The sequence below is a fragment of the Drosophila virilis genome, chromosome 3 (genome assembly GCF_030788295.1).
Source record: "Drosophila virilis strain 15010-1051.87 chromosome 3, Dvir_AGI_RSII-ME, whole genome shotgun sequence".
NCBI classification, from domain to species: Eukaryota; Metazoa; Arthropoda; class Insecta; order Diptera; family Drosophilidae; genus Drosophila; species Drosophila virilis.
In genome coordinates this window covers 3,038,983-3,059,821 of record NC_091545.1, presented here as the reverse complement: position 1 = coordinate 3,059,821, position 20,839 = coordinate 3,038,983, and the positions used below count along the sequence as shown (strand labels likewise).

At 42.6% G+C, this 20,839-nt stretch overlaps 3 protein-coding genes across 5 annotated transcripts; 1 reads left to right on the top strand and 2 right to left on the bottom strand.

Moving 5' to 3' along the window:
* The first annotated feature begins 574 nt into the window (after positions 1-574).
* On the top strand, positions 575-16,066 carry LOC6622184 (uncharacterized). Of its 2 annotated transcripts, XM_032435021.2 has the most exons (13): positions 575-2,952; positions 3,467-4,157; positions 4,673-5,398; positions 5,455-5,519; positions 5,862-5,985; positions 6,037-6,217; positions 6,271-6,463; positions 6,521-6,584; positions 6,646-6,794; positions 6,854-7,747; positions 14,861-15,004; positions 15,106-15,325; positions 15,942-16,066. In XM_032435021.2, the coding sequence occupies exons 3-13, from the start codon at positions 4,924-4,926 to the stop codon at positions 15,971-15,973; spliced, it is 2,541 nt and encodes an 846-aa protein (XP_032290912.1). In that variant the 5' UTR covers positions 575-2,952; positions 3,467-4,157; positions 4,673-4,923; the 3' UTR covers positions 15,974-16,066. The 2 variants fall into 2 exon arrangements, with proteins under 2 accessions (XP_032290912.1, XP_032290915.1); XM_032435024.2 differs by lacking the exon at positions 15,942-16,066 and having other exon boundaries at positions 15,106-15,333.
* Positions 8,643-10,640, bottom strand: Gagr (Gag-related). The gene has a single exon (XM_002046208.4). It carries the CDS (start codon positions 10,180-10,182, stop codon positions 9,061-9,063), a length of 1,122 nt encoding a protein of 373 aa, XP_002046244.1. The 5' UTR covers positions 10,183-10,640; the 3' UTR covers positions 8,643-9,060.
* Positions 16,061-20,371, bottom strand: RAF2 (RING-associated factor 2). Of its 2 annotated transcripts, none has more exons than XM_032435020.2 (7): positions 20,086-20,371; positions 19,637-20,030; positions 17,369-19,189; positions 17,054-17,305; positions 16,776-16,992; positions 16,473-16,709; positions 16,061-16,387 (listed from the first exon to the last, which is right to left on the bottom strand). In XM_032435020.2, exons 2-7 carry the CDS (start codon positions 19,960-19,962, stop codon positions 16,346-16,348), a joined length of 2,895 nt encoding a protein of 964 aa, XP_032290911.1. In that variant the 5' UTR covers positions 19,963-20,030; positions 20,086-20,371; the 3' UTR covers positions 16,061-16,345. The 2 variants fall into 2 exon arrangements, with proteins under 2 accessions (XP_032290911.1, XP_002046242.1); XM_002046206.4 differs by having other exon boundaries at positions 19,637-20,023.
* Positions 20,372-20,839: the final 468 nt, after the last annotated feature.

Here is a 20,839-nt window from a genome sequence, read left to right as displayed (position 1 = left end):
AAATACGCATTAACCGTTAGTTTTCATTCAAGCGATCTACATAATACACACACACACACACACAGACTAACTCACTCGCTCACTCACTCACACGCGCTCGACACACTCACACAGCCATGCATACACACACATACACACACACACACACAGACAGACATAAATGCATAATGCAGCAACTCGATGGTATTGTTTACTCTTCCAAAATTGATTAAGCTTAAAGTAAAACGAAAAGAAAGAACGGTTGAAACGAAAGGCGAATACACACACGCATATATATATATATATATATAAAGCTATATATATATATATATATGTGTATGATAATTGTAGCAGGTGATGCTTAGGATGTGACAAGGGGACGAGATGAGGGACCGCTGCTGATAATTAAGTTTATTTTTTATATATATATGATTGCAAATAGTAATTTTTTATTCATGTGTGCAAATAATTAAATAAAAATATTGAAAATTTATTACTTATAATTATATATACATACATTATATACGCCCCTATCATAAAGATGTGTATAAAATAACAAACAAAAACAAAAACAAAAAAAAATACTAAAAACAAAAACAAAAAAAAACAACATCAACAATTGTATGTTAAATTCTTTGTTTATTATTGTTTCTTATGATTTCGGGCCGGGCTCTTCGCACTCCCAACCCCCTCCCAGCTCCCCCCACCCCACACGTTGCTTTATGTTTTCCAAAACGAATTCGAACCAAAAATAACAACAAAAAATACTCGGCAAAAAAAAAATCTAAATAAATTTGTGTAGTCAAAAATTATATATATATATATATATTTTTTAAACATATATTTTGGCGCCTCCATTTTTTTTTTTAATTTTTTTATATGTTTTATACGATAAATGATTAATTTTAATTACGCAAATATATATAAACATAAACATAATTTCTATTGTAATTAACGCTGCAAATAACAAAAACAAACAGAACATCAAACTTAGTCGAAGAATATTGTGAAGAAACATATAAACAAAAACAAGAAACAAAAAACGGAACACTTAACTCATGCAAATTATTGGCAAATTTCTCAGCGGGGCAATGCGAACTCTCAACTCTTAACACTCGGCCGCGCCCCTAAAAATATGCCGTTGTTTTTTTTGTTTTGTGTGTGTTTTTTTTTTTCTCGATCGCACTCAACTCTATGTTCGACCGTTCTGCACCCGCCCACGCCGCGAGCAAAGATACAAAAAAAGAAAAAAAAAAAAGAAAGAAAACAAAAGCGAAGATAACAAATTTTGAATAGGCTAAAAACGGAAAACTAAAAGAAACCAACCGAAAAAAACAATCGCCAAATGCGGCGTGTGCAATGAGGCGAGTGAAAAGGCAAAAGCAAAAGCAAACGCAAAAAAAAAAATATGTAAAACAAGAGAACAAATTAGGAGATGTGCGACAGAAAGAGAGCGCGAGAGAGCAGCAGCAGCAGTAGATAACGGCATTTGGCTCAGCAGCAGCAGCAGCAGTAGATAACGGCATTTGGCTCAGCAGCAGCAGAAGAAGAAGCAGCAGCAGTTGCATCTCCATAAACGATACGATTTGTAGACTATGCAAGTATTTTTATGTATTAAAGGTTATGTTGTAAGTTTTTATCACAATATTTGTATTGTAGCTGCTCAGTGTTTTATATGATTATATAAAATGGATAAAACCGAAAAAAAAGCCCAAAAAGTAAAACAAACAAAAAAAAAAAAACAACAAAAACCAACCAACCGGACAGACAAAAAATTATTGTATTACATACATCTTATATATAATAAATATGCTTCTTAATAAAAAAAAAAAAAAAACAAAACAAAACCAACTCAAATAAATATTATTTATGACGGTGGATTTCCAGATGACACGCACTCTGCGCCCCCAACTAAGCCTGGGTAGCTTATAGAAAAAAAAAAGAATGGAATAAAAAATAGCTGAAGAAATTAATTATGATACTTGAGTTATCTTTGACGTATACGTTCTGATAACCTGCACAACTTGCTGCAGGTTCCTAATGCTTAGAATAATTAAATTATCTTTCCCTATTTTTTTCCGTATAGAGTTTCGATAGCAGACAACCCGGGCCGGGCCGAGCCGGACGACAGCTCAAGTTCATGTATGTAGTTAGATAGAGGTGTACTATAAAATGTATATGGTATAGTATATTGTTTTTACTCGGGTTCGGCCAAAAATCCCGCTGATCGCAGCTAGATATGAGAATCATAAACTGTTTTATCATTATAATGGCCACTGGCCGAAGGCGTCTAGATTCGTCATGCCCAGATTAGTCACCCTATAGCCCGTAAATTAGATCAAAATTTAACAACAATGTGCCAAACATATTCCGGAAGGTGCCGACGATTGAATACCCTGGACATGCGCCATAAGGCATGTATTTGTAGACTTAGTTCCTTCCTGTAAGCAGTTAGTGGATATAGTTGCCCGATCCGGTCAAGCAAGTAGTTGGAACAAAGACAGGTTTTGGAGAGGTAGAGAGAGACTTATCTCCTTACACACTCCAATTATGGCTTTGGCTATAGGATATAGCGAACCGATCCGATCAACTTTTACATATAGATTATTAGATTATAATTTATTATCGTATAAACCTCATATGGAATAAAGTATATAATAAGTATTTTGTACGATGTATAAGTATTATTTATGTGTGTGTGTGTGTGTGTGTGTGTGTGTGTGTGTGTGTGTGTGTGTGTGTGTGTGTGTGTGTGTTAGTGTATGTATATGTTTATATGTGTGCATGCATGTTTATTTTCTGCAGATGTGCTGGAAATTTAAATAAAACGAATTTCTACCAAGTGCTCTCCTCCTCGATTCTCAAGAATTCAAGTAGGCCTTGCTGATATTTCACAAGGCAGGAAACTTTGGTTGTGGAGGAGCAACTTGTGGCGGTGGAGCAGGTGGAGGCAGCGCAGGAGGAGGTGGGCGGGTAAGTAGATATGTAGCTAGATGTATGTATGTGCGTGTGTGTGTATGTATGCGCACATGTATGCATGAACATATGTATGTATGTACACATGTATGTATGTAGACATGTATGCATGTACACATGTATATATGTACACATGTATGTATGTGTGTTTGCATGTATGAATGTTGGTATACATATATGTATAAATGCATACATGCATGCATGTATATAAGTAAAAATGCATGTATATATTTAAAAATGCATACATGCATGCATGTATATAAGTAAAAAAGCATGCATGCATGCATGTATAAGTGCATAAACGCATGCAGTCTCGCATACATATATATGTATAAATGCATGCATGCATGTAAATATTGTATGCATGCATGTTTGCATATGTACAAGGCAAACATGCACGAATCGTTTTTTTCACCGACGACGCTTGGATTCTGCGAAAAGTGTGAAACGTGTCTGAAGTGATTATTCGTATAGACACACGAAAACTCACCCACCAAATTGTAAATTTCAGTTTCCCAGCAATCTGTCAGCCAATCAATCAATCAGTCAATCAGCCAGTCAATCAGTCGGGACAAACAGCGTTATGCATAGAGATTTATAGCTGCAGGTATGTCTTCTACAATCTCCTACACATTTCGTGATAAACTTATAATGCTACCCGAGCCGAAAGATATGTCTATATATATTTATTATAAGAGAATCCTCCGCAAGAGCTTGTAACCCAGAAATGCCAATCAAATTGACATTCAATTTGAATCTGACCCAATAGACAGCCGGCGATAATCGATATTTGACCTAGGCCAATATAGAAATGACGACCCAACAAATGGCTGGCTGACTCCCCCCGCCCCCGTCAGTTAGCTGTAACCTTCTCCGGTTGCCCCGCCTCCAGGGATAATCGATGACTAATTTGATGGCTGCCTAATACCAAATTGAGCGTTCCTCAAATGGCCGGGGACTTGGGCCTTAGTCTAATCAATGGAAACACATTTGAAGAATTGCGAGTGGTTGCCACGCCCCCGCCCGTGCCCCTGCAACTTGCGTCAAACGGGCGTTGGACTGTGACATTTGGCAATTTATTGAAGACGGTTTCCAATCAGAGCAAATCATGCGAACCAGTCGCTCCCCCCCACTCCCCAACCGCCCATCTAATATGGCAAACGGAATTTATGGCCGCGTGCTGAGGCCGTAAAAAATAAAAGGTAAGTGTGATATCGGCCAGATCCGTCACAGGCCCCAGACCCAGACCCCGCCGTCTCCGGCCCAAATGGAACCTAACGTAACTGACGAACGCTTTGTCCTTTGTGGTGAGCAATAGCGTGCATATTGCATGCTCCACATGAATTGTGCACTGAGAGAAAAAATCTAGACAGGCAGAATGTTGCATGTACTTGATTTATTGACGGAAATTCCTATTAAATAAGGAGCATAAAAATAACGAAAAGTTCAACAAGAGTAACATATTTTCTTAAATGTGTTTTTATACGTATTATTTTCTTTTTTTTTAATATTTTCTTCATTTTTTTCTTATAATTAATTATTATTAATCTAAGTACAAGTAAAAAAAACCATTTAGAAGTCTTAAAATTCGTAAAAAAAATATTCATTTTTTAAATATTATTCTTTTCGTCATAATATTTATATATTCTATTATATTCATATCGAATCTTATAATATTAATAATAATATATAAGAGTATATTATTTTTTTCTCCCAGTGCAGGCAGAGAGTGGGCCCTGCCAGGGCCTGAGGCATGCGAGATAGATAAGTATTGCATGGAGCTGGCAATCGTTGTCGATTCGCTCAGAGCATTGAATTGGTGTTAAGCACGAACCAGAATATGAATTTAGTAATGGAAATGGAAATCAGCAGTTGTCACTGTCGGAGGGAGGGGGGATTGGGACAACAGGCTGGCAGCTGGCGGCTGGCAGCAGTTGCTGCTGTTCGTTGCAGGCGTGCGGACCAACCATGTCGAATCAATTGTTTTTTCTCAGCTTGGCGGACATATTCTCCGTGTATCCGGCCATCTTCAAGGAGCGCAGCACGCAGCTGCGCAAAGCCAAGCAAATCTATTTGCCCAGCGATGAGGAGTGGCAGGACAAGATGTACTTCATGCTGCTCGAGATTCAGCGCCAGGTGAACGAGTCCGGCAACATCAATATATCCCTCAAGGATATCGATAAGCGGGACAAGCCCGTCTTCGATCCGGAGCGCATCACCAAAATCATCTCGCCCAGCATCAGTCCCAACGGTCGGCGCAGTCGCGTCCTCAAGCACTGTCATGCGACCACGGTGCGGATCCGGCTGAAGGCTAGCGCTCGCTGGAATCTGCCCACCATCGCGAATGCGGCCAAATTGTTGCGGAAACCCGCCCTGGCCGTTGTCTTTCAAAATGAGCACGAGATGCGACTGGCCTATTCGCTCATCTACGATGTTTTTCGCTGTGAGTTGCGGTTGCTCTCAGATTTCATCCGACATAATCTCAATTTTTGTTTTCAGATAAAACAGTGTTGTGTAACGCCCTGTCAGATATCGGTTTCTTTAAGCAGGAGCAGCACAAAAAGGTAAAATAAAGTCAGGTTCTATATTTATGTATCTCAATCATAACTGACTGACTGATTGATTGACTGATCTTGCCTAAACCTTATTTTCAAAGTTCTTCAATTCCATATTCAATATTTGCGTAATCCACCTCCGAAAGCGGAAAATGCGCGAAATTCAAGCTCAGTTTCACAGAATTATCTGATCGAAAGCTGACAAACTGCGTGGAAATGAAAGCTTTCACTAAAATGCGTGGATCTAAAATTTCTGGCAAAGTGAAAGCTGAAATAAAATAAACACATATTTATATATCCTTAGTATATATATATATATATATATATCTATCTGTATATATATTTCCGTAGTACATCGAGGATGAGCAGCGCGTTTGGTTGATGCTCTTCGAGCTGTACGATCGCGACTTCAAGAATCGCAACTCGGAATATCAGGAACAACAGGCGCAGCTCTATAAGGAGGCGCAAGTAACAGGTAGGTGGCCATCTCAGTCAAGTTAATCTCTGACACCGCAATCCTCGCCAGAAATTGCGAATGTGCTGTGGCAGCATCGCGTGCGCCTGGCCGCCTCCATCTCCCGCATGCGGATCGGCGTCGGCGCTCTCCGACTCTCCCAGCTGCTGCCCATCCACCTGCAGAACGAGAAGGTGGCCATTGCGGCGGCCAATCCCGTTGTCACCGGCTGGATAAATCCCTTTCTGCTGCGGTAAATTAGCCCAGCCCATGGCCAGCTTAGATTTGACTACCTTCTCATTCCAGCAACAAGTCGGAGGCGAACAAGATACTCATGGAGATGGGCTACACGGTGCACGGGCCGGAGGATGAGCAGCCGCTGCTGGAGCAGCACTGCAAATGGGACAACATTTGTCCGCTGGTGATATCCATTATACCCAAGGATCGCAGCGAGTTCACCAAGTCGCGGCTCATGACCAAGCACTACTTTATCATGCAGGTGAGCTTTGGTCTGCACCCAATCCTGGCCAGCTTTCTCTAGAATTCCGTGTTGCAGGACAAAAACTTTTCGTATGGCCCGGCTATCATGTCCAAGCTCATGGACTACTTCGAGCTATATGGTAACTAGGCTTATATTTTCGGGATTTATTCGGATTTATTCTTGATATCCTTGTCAACCAGGTGACATACTGCAAACCCACGTGGACTCGCCCCGCTCCACGGCCTACCTGGCCGCACTTTTCTACTCTGTGAATCGCGTGAATAACTTTTATGTCTACGGCGCGGGCGCCAATCTCAAGGAATACCGACGCTACATGGAAACCATAGGCGTAAGTTCCGTCTATGACTTTCCCATATATCCCACTTGAGCCCCAATCTTGCCCAGCAGGTCAGCAATATTCGGCTCTTTGGCGACGCCTTCACCTCCTTTCCCATGGAATCGAATCGCTTTCGCAGTGTTGTCGGCGTCTTTGCCACGCCCCCGAATTCATTTAGCGCCATCTCGGATCCAATTGATTTGATTTGCTCGCGCGGCGGCGATCTGAGCATGCTGGAGGTGCTCACCGAATCGGAGGTCAGCGACGAGGGCAAACAACGGGTGGGCTGCATCCTGGAGGAGCAGCTGCTCACGCTGACCATGTCGATGTCGCGGCCGCAGATCCAGTTTGTGCTCTATCAGACCCATTCGATAGTCGGCACCGAGAACGAGGACATGGTGCAGCATGTGCTGGGCGTGATCAACAGGCTGGCGCTGGAGAAGCATCGTCAGGCGTACCGGGAGGTGAAGCGTCTGGAGGCCATTGCCGAGGCTGAGGCGGCCAATATACCCGCGGCGGCCATGTCCAAGGAGTCGCCGCGCAAAAAGGACAAACTGGCCGCCGAGGATAAGCGCAAATCCCAACCAGAACTGAACGCCAAGCCGGGCGAGCCACCAACTCCAGCTGTCCAGCTGCCGCGCGTGGACAGCATCGATCTGATTGTGACGCCCGACATCGATGAGTTCGTCCAGGACACTGTGCCGGATATCTGCATCAACCAGGACAACTGCATCCAGCAGCTGGCGACGGGCAGCTACCTTGCGCTCGTGCGCCGCAAGGCGCTCACTCAGCTCAACGAGAAGTACCTCATCCGCATGGCCGAGCGGCGCGGACTCTTCGGCAAGCCGGAGCGCGACAAGACCAAGTCGCGCGCCGTCAAGCTGCAGGAGACCAGCGAGCCGCCGCCTCCGGACACGAACTATGACAACTGCTCCGCGGGCTCGCGCACTGGAGCACAGCATGCGGTAAGTCCGAGTACCCCAAGCAACTATATATGTATATATAACAGGGCTGGGCACGAACAAAAAATTGTTCGCGTTTCAGGTTCACGACTTAAACCAAAGCCGAATCACGAGGTTCGATTCGTGCATCTCTTTTCTGTTCTGGGTTGGAACCTTGTTTCAGCAAATTTCTGTCAAGGATTCTGTTTAGGTTCACGAGTTAAACCAACATCGAGTCACGAGATTTGCTTCGTGAATCATTTTTGTATATCAAGGGAGTCAGGAATGGGTTTGAGCCTTGCTTCAGCTAATTTTTGTAGCTTTTTATATTACATTTTTAATGAAAATTTTGCAATTGGCGGTTCGGTTCACGATTTAAGCCAATGCTTGAGTCGGTTCGTGAATTTCGTTGTCTGGGTTTGAGCCTTGTATCAACAAATTTGTTGTCAATTTTGGTAAAAACTTTTAAGTAATATTATAACTCATTTTTATTGAATTGTAAAATGCAATTATAGTAGAATGATTTTTTTTTTATTTAAAAAAAATATCTGGTTCAGACTGTGGTTCGGCTGCGCCTTGGGCATTTATCTAGTTGAAGGTTCGGTTCATAGCTTACAGCATTAAATGGGGTTTAAAAATAATTGAACTAAAGAATCAGAAAGGGAACCAGCTTATGAACCGGAGCACTTCCCAAGTCCTTCGAGTGTGCAGCCCTGTTTTTGCCTTTATTCAAATCAAAATATTGTACGTGACGTGACGCATTTGGGCCAATTAATATGAATGGCATTTGAGCTGATATAAAACAGCAAAATAGGCGTCAAACTATCCATTGATTTATGGCAGATATCTGAAAAGATATATGGGAATGATAAGATAGGCGAAGAAGGCGACAAACTATTCCAAGAAGACGACATCCATGGGCGAGTGTTAGACTTTACACTTTATTGTAAACAACTATTTGAGAGGGGGTTGCGCCGGGTGATTTGTGGGTGGGTAGTTTGGCGAAAGGAGGGGGGGGGGGGGGCAACGTATATATGTACATTTGAGACTTATGATCTAATAATTAACATGCGCCATGGCGGGGTTTTTAGTGTCAGAGCTGCAATCATCATCAGCAATAACAAACAGAATCATCAACGGCATCGGGCATCGGTCAGCGCAGCATCCATCCATCCACCTGACTATTAGATTGGGGTAATTAGCATGAGGCATGCAATCGCGATCGCAATCGCTGCCAGGGCTTAGTCACAGCATTTAGAGAAAGAGATTAGGTCATGGCATTGGGTTAGCTCATTGGCCCATGACTAAACCCAATCTTTGGAGCAGAGAGCATTTGCCTATTTCCGCCAGCCGCTGCTGTTTGCCTTCACATTTTTGGTCTGCCCCTGCTGATAACCCTTCAGTGGATCCTTGGACTTGTTCTTGTCCAGTTTGCTGCCGATCCCCATCCCGCTGCCGCTGCTCATGCTGCTGCTGCCGCTGTAGCTGAAGCTGGACTTGAAGGAGGGATTGCCGTTGCTTTTGAACATGGGATTCGTTTTGCCGGCGCCCACCAGGGGCGCCGATTGATTGTAGTAGCTCCGGTTGCTCTGCTGATAGCCCTGCGTGGAGCCGGCGGTGCCCTTCTCGGACATTTGGCGGCCATACGAGAAGCCCGTGCTGGCCAGGCCCACGGACGCAATGCCCAGGCCCATGCCCACGCCCATGCTGGAGCCCACAGTGCCCGTTCCGACGCCGCCCATGCCCACGCCAAAGGTCTGCTTGTGGCTGGTGCTGAACGTGGCGCCCTGCTCCCCGCCAAGGGGTCCGCTCTGCGTGTAGAACTGTTGCTGCACCTCGACAATATAGCGATAGGCCTCCTCCATGCTCTTGGGATTGCGTCGCAGGATCATCGAGTGCGTCGGCTCCGGCAGATGATCCCGAAATACCTGCAGCGTTATACGCTCAATATCCTCCAGCGAGTACAGGGTATCATTGTGGGTCAGCTTGCGATTGAGCAACCGCTGCTTCAGCTTGGACATCTTCTGATAGTACAGCTCAATGTTGGAGTCGAGCACAGCACTGCGAATCTTATGGATCAGCGCATAGCTGGACTCGCGCTCCGCAAAGCTGTGCAGCAGCTGATCCTTGAGCTTGTGCCAGGACTCTGCCTTCAGCAGAGCCCCACCATTGCCCACCTGGCCATGGCCATTGCCATTGCCATTGCCATTGCCCGTGCCCGCCGGAGCGCTCAGCTGTCGCGTGAAGACCGCATCTCTGGCCCGATCTGTGCATTTGTTCTTAATGTGTCCAATCAGCTGCGCCTTGTAATAGTCATCGAATGTGTTGATCGCGGGCATTAGGGCATCGATTTTGTGTAGAAACTGCGGCAGCTTGCCGGGATCGGTGCCATCGAAGTTCTCGACGAGCTTTAAGCGATTCAGCACTTGATTGTATTTGTTCACAAAATCGGGATCCATGTCAATTGCGCTATTGTTTACACCCTATCGATGCGATCTACGCGACGTTCCATGCACGACTCGCCACTGCCAAAAACACAATAAATCTCGAATCTCGTTTCAAAAATCAAATAACAATTTCGCGCGCGCGCTCTTTCAATAATAATTGTTGTTGCCGTTGTTGTTGTTGAAATAAACAGATTTTCGATTCTTACAAAATGTATAAATTAACATTCATTAACATGAATTTTACTTCGAAGATCCGACGGCCGCTAAATTAAAAAAAAATAAAATAAAAATACCCCCAACCAACAACCGAACCGAACCGAACCGAACGATCTGCGAGCAACGAATGCGAATTTCGAATTGACACAACCCGCGATACGGCAAACGGGAACGGAATGGATCGGTCGAGCGACCGGTAGTTCGGATCGGTTCGGTCGATCGTTCGGCTCGGCTCGACTCGGCTCAACTCGGTTCGACTCGGTTCGACTCGTTGTCCCCGCCGCCCGACTGAACTGAACTGAACTGTAAAACTCAAACGAGTCGCATTGTGGTGTTGCTGCTTGTGGGAGTTGTTTTGTATACCCACTTGTTGAATCATATATGCGCCAATGACAACAAATGGGAGTGTGAAAGTCAAGGCTGCTCGATTGGCAGATACCCTGTACACAGCTCGGACTAGACAAAGGGGGAAACTCGCCAAAACATAATTAAATTGCATATTTCAATTAATTTTGAGCTTATTTACTATGTTCCACTTTTCTAAAAGAGAAATATTTTAGATTTTAATCAATGGGTAACCTTAACCAAGTAGGCTGCAATATCCAATAAGCAACATATTTGTGAAGTGCATAAACTGTCCGATTTGTTGCCCATATTCCCAATTGAAATTCTTTACTCAAACAAAAGAGGGGGATATTTGTCGATGTTTTTTGTTAAAATGGAAGAAGCTCTCGGTTAAATTGTATCTATATTCTACATGTGATAAATGACAAGCTTCAAGTTAGCTATATTTGGCGTTTCTGTCGCTTTTAATCTTTAAAATATGCCCAGAACTGGGAGCTAAAGTTACGTAATTGTCGGAATTTTTTCTGGAAGTTTTTTATATATGGTTTAGTCTCGCAGTTCATTGAGAACAGACAGAAGAACAAAACGAGAACGATTTGGCTGAATAATACTGGTCAAGCGTTAATAACGATAGCAATATACCCTCTTTAGTTCAGCAATGGATACAGGGTATAACAACACACGGGCTCGACGTTCGCACATATTCATAGGCAACGCTTTGACAGATAGAGATAGTAACAACCCAGCAAACACACACACACACACACACGCACACACACACTCGCACACCCTAGTGACACGCACATAGATCAACATGGGGAATATTTAGGAAAAAGCGCGCTTTGTAGATTTTCCAAGCGATATTATTGAAAGATTTCCATAAAGATATAACCAGAGATTGCCTTAAGCTTATGGAATTGGAAAATTAAGTTATTAATTTATTTGTTCAAGGATTGCCAAAAGTCACTTTGAAAGTAATTGAGAAACTTTCTATTGCCTGAGGTGTGGCGCGTACCAGGGGGGGCTGGTACAGGCAAGAGGGGCAGGTCAATTGAAGTCTATCAGTCAATTTACAATATACAATAATAAAATCAGTAAAAAGTCTTCACATAAAATCAATTGTTATTTAATTTGTGCGCTTGGTTTTTTTTTTTTTTTTAAGTCATCTTCTATACACAAGCAAGCGTAAAAAAAGTGTTTTTTTTTAAATTTGTTTTTATGCTGACGTTCATATTGAATATTTACATTGATCTATTAACAATATGCTGTTAACTTTATGAGAATGAATGTGTAAATAGCATTATTTCAAGAGCACTTCGTATATGAAAGAATACTTATTTTTCCAAAGAAAGACCTGAGTCATAAGCCTTGAACATAGGAAACACCATGAAAGGTTTCTCAAAATAGAACTTTTTATTTAAAAAATTTATTTTTTCTCCATTTAAGATTTACAACTTTTTCTTCTATTCAAATTTATTATTTTCTCAGCTAATTTCGAGAATCTTTTTAGTTTACTCGAAGCTTCTTTTTTTCTTTAACTTGCTAATAAAATATTACTCGTTAATCTAATTTTAAGTCTGTAGGTTCTTTTTTCAATGTCAAAATTCTTTATTTTTTTAAATATTGACAATTTTTCCAACTACAATTCATATTTATTTTTAGTTAGCACAATTTCGAGTGTCTTTTTTGTGCCCTTCAATAATCTTCTTTTTTTAAGTTAGAAATTTGCTTTTTTTCCAAGTACTGAGCATTTTTTATGTATTTTTGCGATATTTTGTGTCATTATTTAAGCCAATTTTGTGACTTAATTTTTAGCCCAATTCTTTTTTTAAGTTGCTTAATTCTTTTTTCCAGTTACTAACAATTTTCGTTGTTTTTTGGCTTTTCCAAAAAAGTTTCAAATCGAATCTGTTCTCAAATTAAGCTCAATTCGAGTGTCTTTTTTCGCAATACAAAACTTTGCTGCTTTTTTTAAGTTGTTAAATTCTTTTTTCTTTTCAAATACTAACAACTTTTTAAGTTTTCTGTCAGCTGATGTCATTAATGGCTCGCTTCTCTGCTAAACACTTTTTTTCTGGCCAAATTTTAAATTTCAACAAAATCTTATTTAGCGCTTGTCACAAATTTGAAATCATATCTCGGCCCGCTTCGATTGTTTTGTTGTCTCTTCGTGACACACAATTGGCAAATGACGACGATGTGTACAGAATTTTATTGGACCCCGGAGCCGTTACCCTAGCCCTGCCCCTACTCCCTGCCCGTCCAGAGTCCGCACACCTTATCGTGGGCGCTTTTAAGGTCTGTTGCGCCGGCGTGCGCGATTCAACTAATTAGCAACAATTTTGAAACGTTAGCGGCTTGTAAAACTGTTTAATAATAGCCGAACCCAACACCAAACCCAAAACCCAGAACCGTAGAACCCCATACTGGCCGGCTGTTAGGGTGTGTGTGTGGGGTGCTAATTCGAGCCACGGCTCCAAAACTGATAAGCGCATTTAATTGCCCTCAGCTGCGACTGGGTCTCGGTCTCGCTCTCGGACTCGGTCTCGGACTCTGGTGCCCGGCTCTCGACTGTCAGTTCGCATTTGTTCAAACCGCATTCGCGATTAACAAACAATTTACAACTTGCAACTGTAATTTTTACAGTAATTATGTAAACAACAACAAATTGTAAATCTTTGCTCCGCCTTGATAAGCAAGTTCAGGGCCAAGGCCGCGGGGCCACAATCCGAAGTCAGAGGCCGCCGCCCGCAGCCCGCAGCCCGCCACCCGCAGCCCACCCAAATCCAACTGAATGAAGTTTCACTTATCGCAACGGGCTTTGAATCATTTGCAAGCCAAATTTTAGCAAACATTCTTCTAAGCGAATTACAGAGTAAGAAACAAAAACATTTTGTGCATATTAAACTTTGGAAAAAAATAATTATCTGGCACTAGCTGAAGTTTAGATACACTTGCCCATAAATTGTTAGAAATTTCTAGTTGATTTTAAATTTAAATAAGATTTTTAGACCTGACTTAAGATATAGGGCTAGATTTTGAAGCAGATGTGGCTAGATAAATAAAGAAATAATAATAAAAAATATATAATAAATTATATACAATAATATAAAAATAATATATTATAAATAATAATAATAATAATAATATAATATATAATAATAATAAATGAAATAAAAGGCAATTCTTGGTGCGTCCCTGGCAGCTCTTAAAGCAGGATCCCGGTTCGAATCTCTGGTAGAAAAAATATAATAGTATAGTATAGTATTCTATAATAATAACAAAATTCACACCCATATAAATACCAATATAAATATAATTAAGAAAAATCAAGTTTATATGACAAAAAATACAATCATAAATTTTTATTAGATTATAAACTTTTATTAGATAAAATCAACATCAACAGCTTTACTCGTATCAAGGTCGCAAAATAAGAAAACAATATGTCAGTTTTTTGGTAGCAGGCTCGAATCCATGCCTGCGTTATGACTCGGCTCTGGCAGCAGGTCTTGATTTGTCAATTTTTTAAACATTTTTTTTTTTTAAGATAATTTAATTCTTAGACAATTCTTTCCAGCTGCCCGTTGTACTGAAAATATATAGAAAACCGTTTATATTTTTTTATATACAAGAATCGGGCTACATTTCCATAACATATACCATATAAGGATTAGGATTAGGATTCCTCCCAAAAAAGTTTTTTTTTAATTTGAGTTTTAAGTTATTCGACTCAGTTTTCGCTCGACTATTACTATGATATGGCTAATCAAGTCAGCTGTTATCAGTTTATTATCTACCTGTTTCAAAAAAAAAGTATTTGTACAAAATTTCAAAAGTATATTCGCAAAGTAAGCTGAGTTCCGGGTCTAATGGGCGCCCAGAGAGTGGCGCATCAGCTCAGCTCGCGACTCCGATCAAGCTCCACATACTATCAAGGTTTACTTCTGTTAACAAATATGTTAGGGTATAAATAATAAATAGAAAATATGTTCATTGTTTGTAAAACGAATTAATTAAGTGCGCGTGCCTGTGCGCGCCTGTCTCGCTTCCATTTTCAATTCCATTTCCGAACCGATTTGGCAAACCTAACGCACAACAACAACAACAACAACAACGACTACAATAGGCCCGGCTGCAGCACCAGCGAGCGACCCACTCGAGCGCCATACGTTCGCACCTGACAAAGGTGTCGACAACGCAGCGGCAGCCGATAGCGTTTAACTTTAGGCGGCGGGAATGCAAGCGTTTCTACGTCTTGCCCGTTTATATGGTAAGTCGTCATAAAGCCAAAAAAAAAAAAAATAGAAAAGAAAACAAATCAAAATTATTATTATGGCCATAACAACAAATTATATTTGAAACGCCAAACAGCATAGCACAAAGCACAACAGTCGCTTGTGGTGGCAATATGCCTTCAAGTGTGTCACGCGCCTGGACAGCGCTGCCGTCTGGCATCCAAATCTGAAATTCAAGCTACACTGCAAGCGACAGCTGCGCATCCGCAAGCTGAGACGCGTCCAATGGTGCCACAGGGAGCCGCTGCGCCTTCACATCACAGACATCCAGCTGCTCTGCCAGGTGCGCAGTTACAGTAAGTAGAAGTTTAACTATTTATGGCAGCTATACGCCTTATAAAGGGCATCAAAGAGCTATCAATTTTTTACAAATTATTTGCATACGAAACAATCCCATGTTATGGAGCACCCGTTTAAGAGATATCCTTTATGCGAGAACAAATTAAAAACTCAATAAAATATGCTATACTTTTAATTTAATATGTTTGGACCAGTTTAAGTAGTGCTTTTTAAAATTCTACATTCAAGTATTTTATACGTTATACATTCAAGTCTTTTCATCAAGTTTTCCGCTTTTTAACTGAGATTTAAAACAAAAAATAGCATCAATCAAAAGTCCTTAATTCGCAAAGCAAAAATTCTACAAAACTTAATTAAAGAACATAATTTTTAAATCAAATCGAAAGTCAAATAAAAACTTATTTTAAGGCCCAAATCTCTTGTTTTGGGTGTGCTCAAAACTATGCAATACAAAATGCAACAAAAGTACAGAACAGTAAATTTTCAGTTAATATAAGACTCGATAACAAAGATTTTTAATAATATGCCAGCAATTTGTAATAAATTATTAAATTAATTATTGTGTTTCTGACTTCAATGTTGACAATCAGATAAATTATATATCACCTACAGGGGGGCCATATCAACTAAAGTCAATCAAGTAACAGGCAAAAGTTGTTGTAGCTGCCAGAAAAATAAGTACATCTATATAAATTACTGAAGGCAATTGAAAACTTGAATTTAACACCGAGTACAGCATTTATATATAATATATATTTTTAATTTTTTAATGATTTGACGAATATTGAGCTATTGCAATTACCGACACTCGAAAATGTGCGTGTTGTGTGTGTATTTTTTAATGCATTGCAATTAAAAATTCCGATAGCGAAACTTGACGATTACTAATTTATGAAATGTTGAGTAGTGATGGAGAAAGGGAGCGGGAGGGGCGACTATGATTATATATATATATATATGTATTTATTTATATTTAATAGTAGTAGTAGTAGTAATGCTGATACAGCGAGTATATCCTAATTGGGGCACGACTCCCAATGTGTGTCCCAGGCGCGCACCTGCAATGAATATTTGAATTAATATGGGAGCAGCTCTTTACAATATAAACAATTCTCTCATTCTCTCTCTCTCTCTCTCTCTCACCTGACATTCTCGACTGCAGTACCATTGATTCTGGCAGCCGGCGCACATGTAGGTGGCCTTATAGCGTTCACATTGCTGGCAGCGGCGCTCCAGTTCCTCCGGTCCATTCATAGTGGAACCCATGCGCTTGCTAATATTGTTATTGCTATTGCGATTGTTTGGATTTGCGACACGCTCCAGCGACTCCAGACCCTGCAGCAGCTCCGCCCGCCGATACATGGAATGTGTTTCGTTGTACTAGAATAATCAAAAGGCATCATAGGGATTAAATGCAAGCCAATGCTGTGCATGCAGTGCACCTACTTGCTTATTTGTATCGTTGCTTTTGCGCTGATTGCCAGCCGCCAGTGGGCTGCTGTTATACAACGGCTTGAGTGGCATCTCATTATCAAAATGATTGTCCAGCGAATTGGTTTGGCTGCGTCGCGCGTCCGGTGGCTGTTGGCGATATGAGGAGCTTCCAGCGAGATCCGTTGTAGAGCCTGTCAGCTGCTTGGACTCATTGATCAGCTGCTGATAACTGCAAATGGAATTGATTAAAGAGCTCAACTAAACCAGAACCTAAGGCTATATACTCGTACCGTGACTGTGGCGGCTGTAGTTTATTACTCTTGCCGAGCAACTCCTCAGGCTGCTCTCGGCGATAATCCTCGTGCACGGCAGCAGAGCGTCCATAGATACTGGCGCGATCGCCCACAATTTGCGGCACTGATGCACGCATGGCCGGCACAGAGTTGCGTCTGTGCAGCTGCTGCGTCTCATAATGCTGTGGCGGCGGCGGCGGCATGGACAGCTCGGCGCAGGATGGCGCTTTCTCCTGCAGGCCCAAAGCGCTGAAGCATTAAAGAACAAGCTAATAAGTTCATTCAATATGGCAAATCTCTAAGCAAACATACCCGCGCAAGACTTTGAGATCATCCAGTCCGTTTTCCACTCTGTTAATCAGCTGCTCCACTGCGCTGGAACCATGACGCGAGGGCATTGGCGCATTTTGTTCGTTGTGCAGCAGTGCATGCATTTCATATAGCTCCGATGTGCTGCAGTTTTTGTTCAGAATCGAGGGCAATATCTCCTTCATGATGAGTATGCGCTCCTTGCGCTCAATGCGCGCCAGCAGCTCCTCTTTGATGCAGCGCAAATGCAGCAGACGATTATGCTCCTCCTCCTTTTGGCTTATCAAATTATCCAGCGTCTTGATGTCCGCCTCAATGCGCTGCTTCTCATCGGCATAGGACTTGAGCTCCGGCTTGACGGCGCGCACCTTATCACTCATTATCTCGTCCAGCTCCGTGTACAGCTCCTTGACGCGCTGATGAAAGACCGCATCGCTGTTGCTGTTGTTCAGATCAACCGAGGATTTATTGCGTGGTTGTGCTGACGCGGGCGCCGCAATCGTTTGTGTCTGCCTGGAGTTGGATTCGGAGCGCTGCTTTGGACGCAACGGCATTTGTTGCTGCGCGGGCTGCTGTTGCTGTTGCGGCTGCTGTTGCGGCTGTTGTTGCTGTTGCGGCTGCTGTTGCTGGGGCGGCTGCTGCTGTTGCTGGGGCGGCTGCTGGTGAGCGTAGGGCGTGGCAAATATGTGCGCCTCATGTGCTGCCTGCTGCTGTATCACGGCTGGCGCGCTGGCTGTTTGAGCTAGAGGCTCGGCGCTTGTCTTAATGTCAGCCAACGACTTCTCATTGGGATAGACTATCTCCATGGCTTCCACGGGTGGTGTGGGCGTCTCCAGGCTATACGAGATGGCAGCCATGTCTACAGCCTGCGATTGCTGCATCGTCTTCTTTTGCGCATAGAAGTCCATGTCGCTAGACGGTGTCAATGTGAACGGTGAGCCCAATTTGAGCACGGGCGTGCTCGATGGTGACTCCGTGTTGGGTCTGGACGCCAACAGGTGGGCAACAGCTGCTTGACTGATGCTTGGCTTGTTCAGGGACGCTGTCGGTGGTGTTGGAGGCGGTAATTGTGCTGCTGCTGCTGCTGCTGCAACTTGCTGTGCTGTTGCCGCCTGCTTGGAAGGAGTTGCATAAACAGGCGAAAACTCTATAATGTCATCATCCACTTCTTCGGTTGGCAACGACTTGGTGCGCTTCTCCACATGCGGCTCAGTCGATGGCGGCGTGACCGAACGACGGCGTTTGAGTGTGGCCTCTTCCAGAGGCATATCCAAACTGGCTCTGGGCTCAATTGCAGCTTTATAGCCCAGGTCCAGGGCAGGCAAAGCCTGCATCTCCTGCTGTTGCTGCTGCTGCTGTATGCTGTTATTACAGCCGGCGGCTTCTTCTATTATTGGCTCTGCAGCTATGGCCGGCTTCATGGTCAAGAACTCATCCAGCACGGAGCCATTTTCAGCTGGCGTTGCCTCACTCTCTATTTCCAGTTGCAAAGTGAAAGGCGGTGGCGTCTTTGAGCCTACCTGCTGCTGCGTCTGATTGCCTGCTGCCGGCGTGTCGTTGGGCTTCTCGGGTGAGTCTTCATTCTCGGTATCATCCAGGCAGATCAGCTCCGGCGACAAGCTGCCCGTATGGCTGCGACTACGACTGCGGCTGGGCGTGCGTCCACTGCGTCGTCGCTCTTGTTGGCGCGTCTGCTGCTCCCGTTCAATGGCCCGTTTGGCAGCGCGATATTCGGCCATGCGCCTCGCCTGCGCCTGAATTTTGGGCAGAGCGCGCCGCAGCTGGCTCATGTAGTCGGTCTTATTGGTAACACGTTGATTAAGCCTGAACGTAAAAAGCTATTTAATAGGCACAAGTATTTGCGGTAAAATATAAAATATGCATAGAGTTCTCTTTCGGTTGTCACTTTGAATGATTCGAGAGAACATTTCAAATTGAACGTGTCATTTGACATAACAATTTCTTTGAATACGAATCCTGCTGGTACTTGTCATTGAGATGCCAAGAAAATGGATTAATTAGCTTAAAATTTTAACTATTCCCTGTAAGATTAATGTGCACATCTTTAAACCTACATATTTATATATACATTGTCGGACATGGACCCCTTTGTTTTTGTTCCAGGAACGAACGAACGAACATTTCTAAGAAAAGAACTTGTAAGAAAATTGGACTTCCCGTAGACCGCTCGGAAAGGATCTCGAACCAGGCAATGCTGGTCAATCCGTTGTTGAGAACTGTCAGATAATTATAATTGCTCGAAGTATATACCATTTTATGCTGCGTCGCTTGAAATACAGATTCGCCTGGATGTCCCGCTGCATTTGCTTAATCTGTCGCTGCGTATGCTCCCGATTGGTAGGCGGCTTCGTGGACGCGGCGGCGGCGGCATCCAGATCGTCCGACAGTTTACGGGGCGTGGTGGAGGTGCTATCGGTTTTGGTCGGTGAGCTGTCATTGGATTTGGATTTGGCTGACTTGGCGGGCGTTTGCTTGCTGACAGCCACATCCATTAATGCATCGTCGTCCTCGTCGTGGCTGTATTCATCGCTGCTCAGTTGCGAATTTGACGAGTCGTAAATTTCCACGTTCGACATGGTTGAATTTGTTGGAACTGCACACACACACTCACACACACACACGCACACTCAGACTCGACTGAAATCTAAACACATGTAGTAGGAGATCATATAATTATATGTTTGCTGGGCCATACTTACACGCTGCTCACGTTTTACACAAATTCAATTTTTTTTTCGCTTTTGCAAAAAAGCGTCGCGTCTGCCGGCAGAATTGGCTGTTGTTGCCCTTGGTGCCGCGTCGCGAGTGCTTACCGTACGGTTGCTCAATAAGCAAAGCTGCGTTTGGTTTTTAATCTGCAGACAAACGACCAAACGGCAATTTAAATAGTACTTCTTTTCTTAATTGTTTTCTAGCATTGCAAAAAAAAATTTGCGGCGACGACGGCTTTTATTCGTGTATAGATAGTGGAGGATGGCAATAAAAGAAGAAGAAATGTTTTTGCTGTTACTGACAACAGTGCGCCCAACAGAGATTGTGTCGTTAACATTTGGTGAGTCTGTTAAATAACATACGTTTATCTAATAACAGCTTCAAGTTCGGCGATTTATCTATTTTTAAAGCTATTTTAAGATCATTTTAATTATTTTGTATGCTGGTGGTCAAAAGGAGCTGAATACAAAACATGTTTGACACAGCAAACAGTTAATTGGAAAATCGTCAGTTTGAGCGGGCATTTGTTACGGCATAACATTTAATGTTATTGCAACCAGAATCTATAAAAAAGAGGGGAAGGTGAGGAGTACATATTTAAAAACTTATCGCAAATCTATCGAGCATTAAAACGTATCGATGCCGCATAGAGCAACGATACTTTTGAGTTATCAAAGCTCTGGTTTTTAAATAACAACAATTTGCATATGCTGCTCTAGAAGCATATCAAATAGAATTATT

Coding starts and splice junctions, on each gene's coding strand:
- Gagr (XM_002046208.4), bottom strand. CDS start 10,182: ATGGATCCCGATTTTGTGAACAAATACAATCAAGTGCTGAATCGCTTA.
- RAF2 (XM_032435020.2), bottom strand. CDS start 19,962: ATGTCGAACGTGGAAATTTACGACTCGTCAAATTCGCAACTGAGCAGC. Junction 16,993..17,053: donor CTACAGCCGCCACAGTCACG/GTACGAGTATAT, acceptor TTCCATTTGCAG/TTATCAGCAGCTGATCAATG. Junction 16,388..16,472: donor ACTGCAGTCGAGAATGTCAG/GTGAGAGAGAGA, acceptor TATTCATTGCAG/GTGCGCGCCTGGGACACACA.
- LOC6622184 (XM_032435021.2), top strand. CDS start 4,924: ATGTCGAATCAATTGTTTTTTCTCAGCTTGGCGGACATATTCTCCGTG. Junction 5,399..5,454: donor CATCTACGATGTTTTTCGCT/GTGAGTTGCGGT, acceptor TTTTGTTTTCAG/ATAAAACAGTGTTGTGTAAC. Junction 5,520..5,861: donor AGCAGGAGCAGCACAAAAAG/GTAAAATAAAGT, acceptor ATATTTCCGTAG/TACATCGAGGATGAGCAGCG.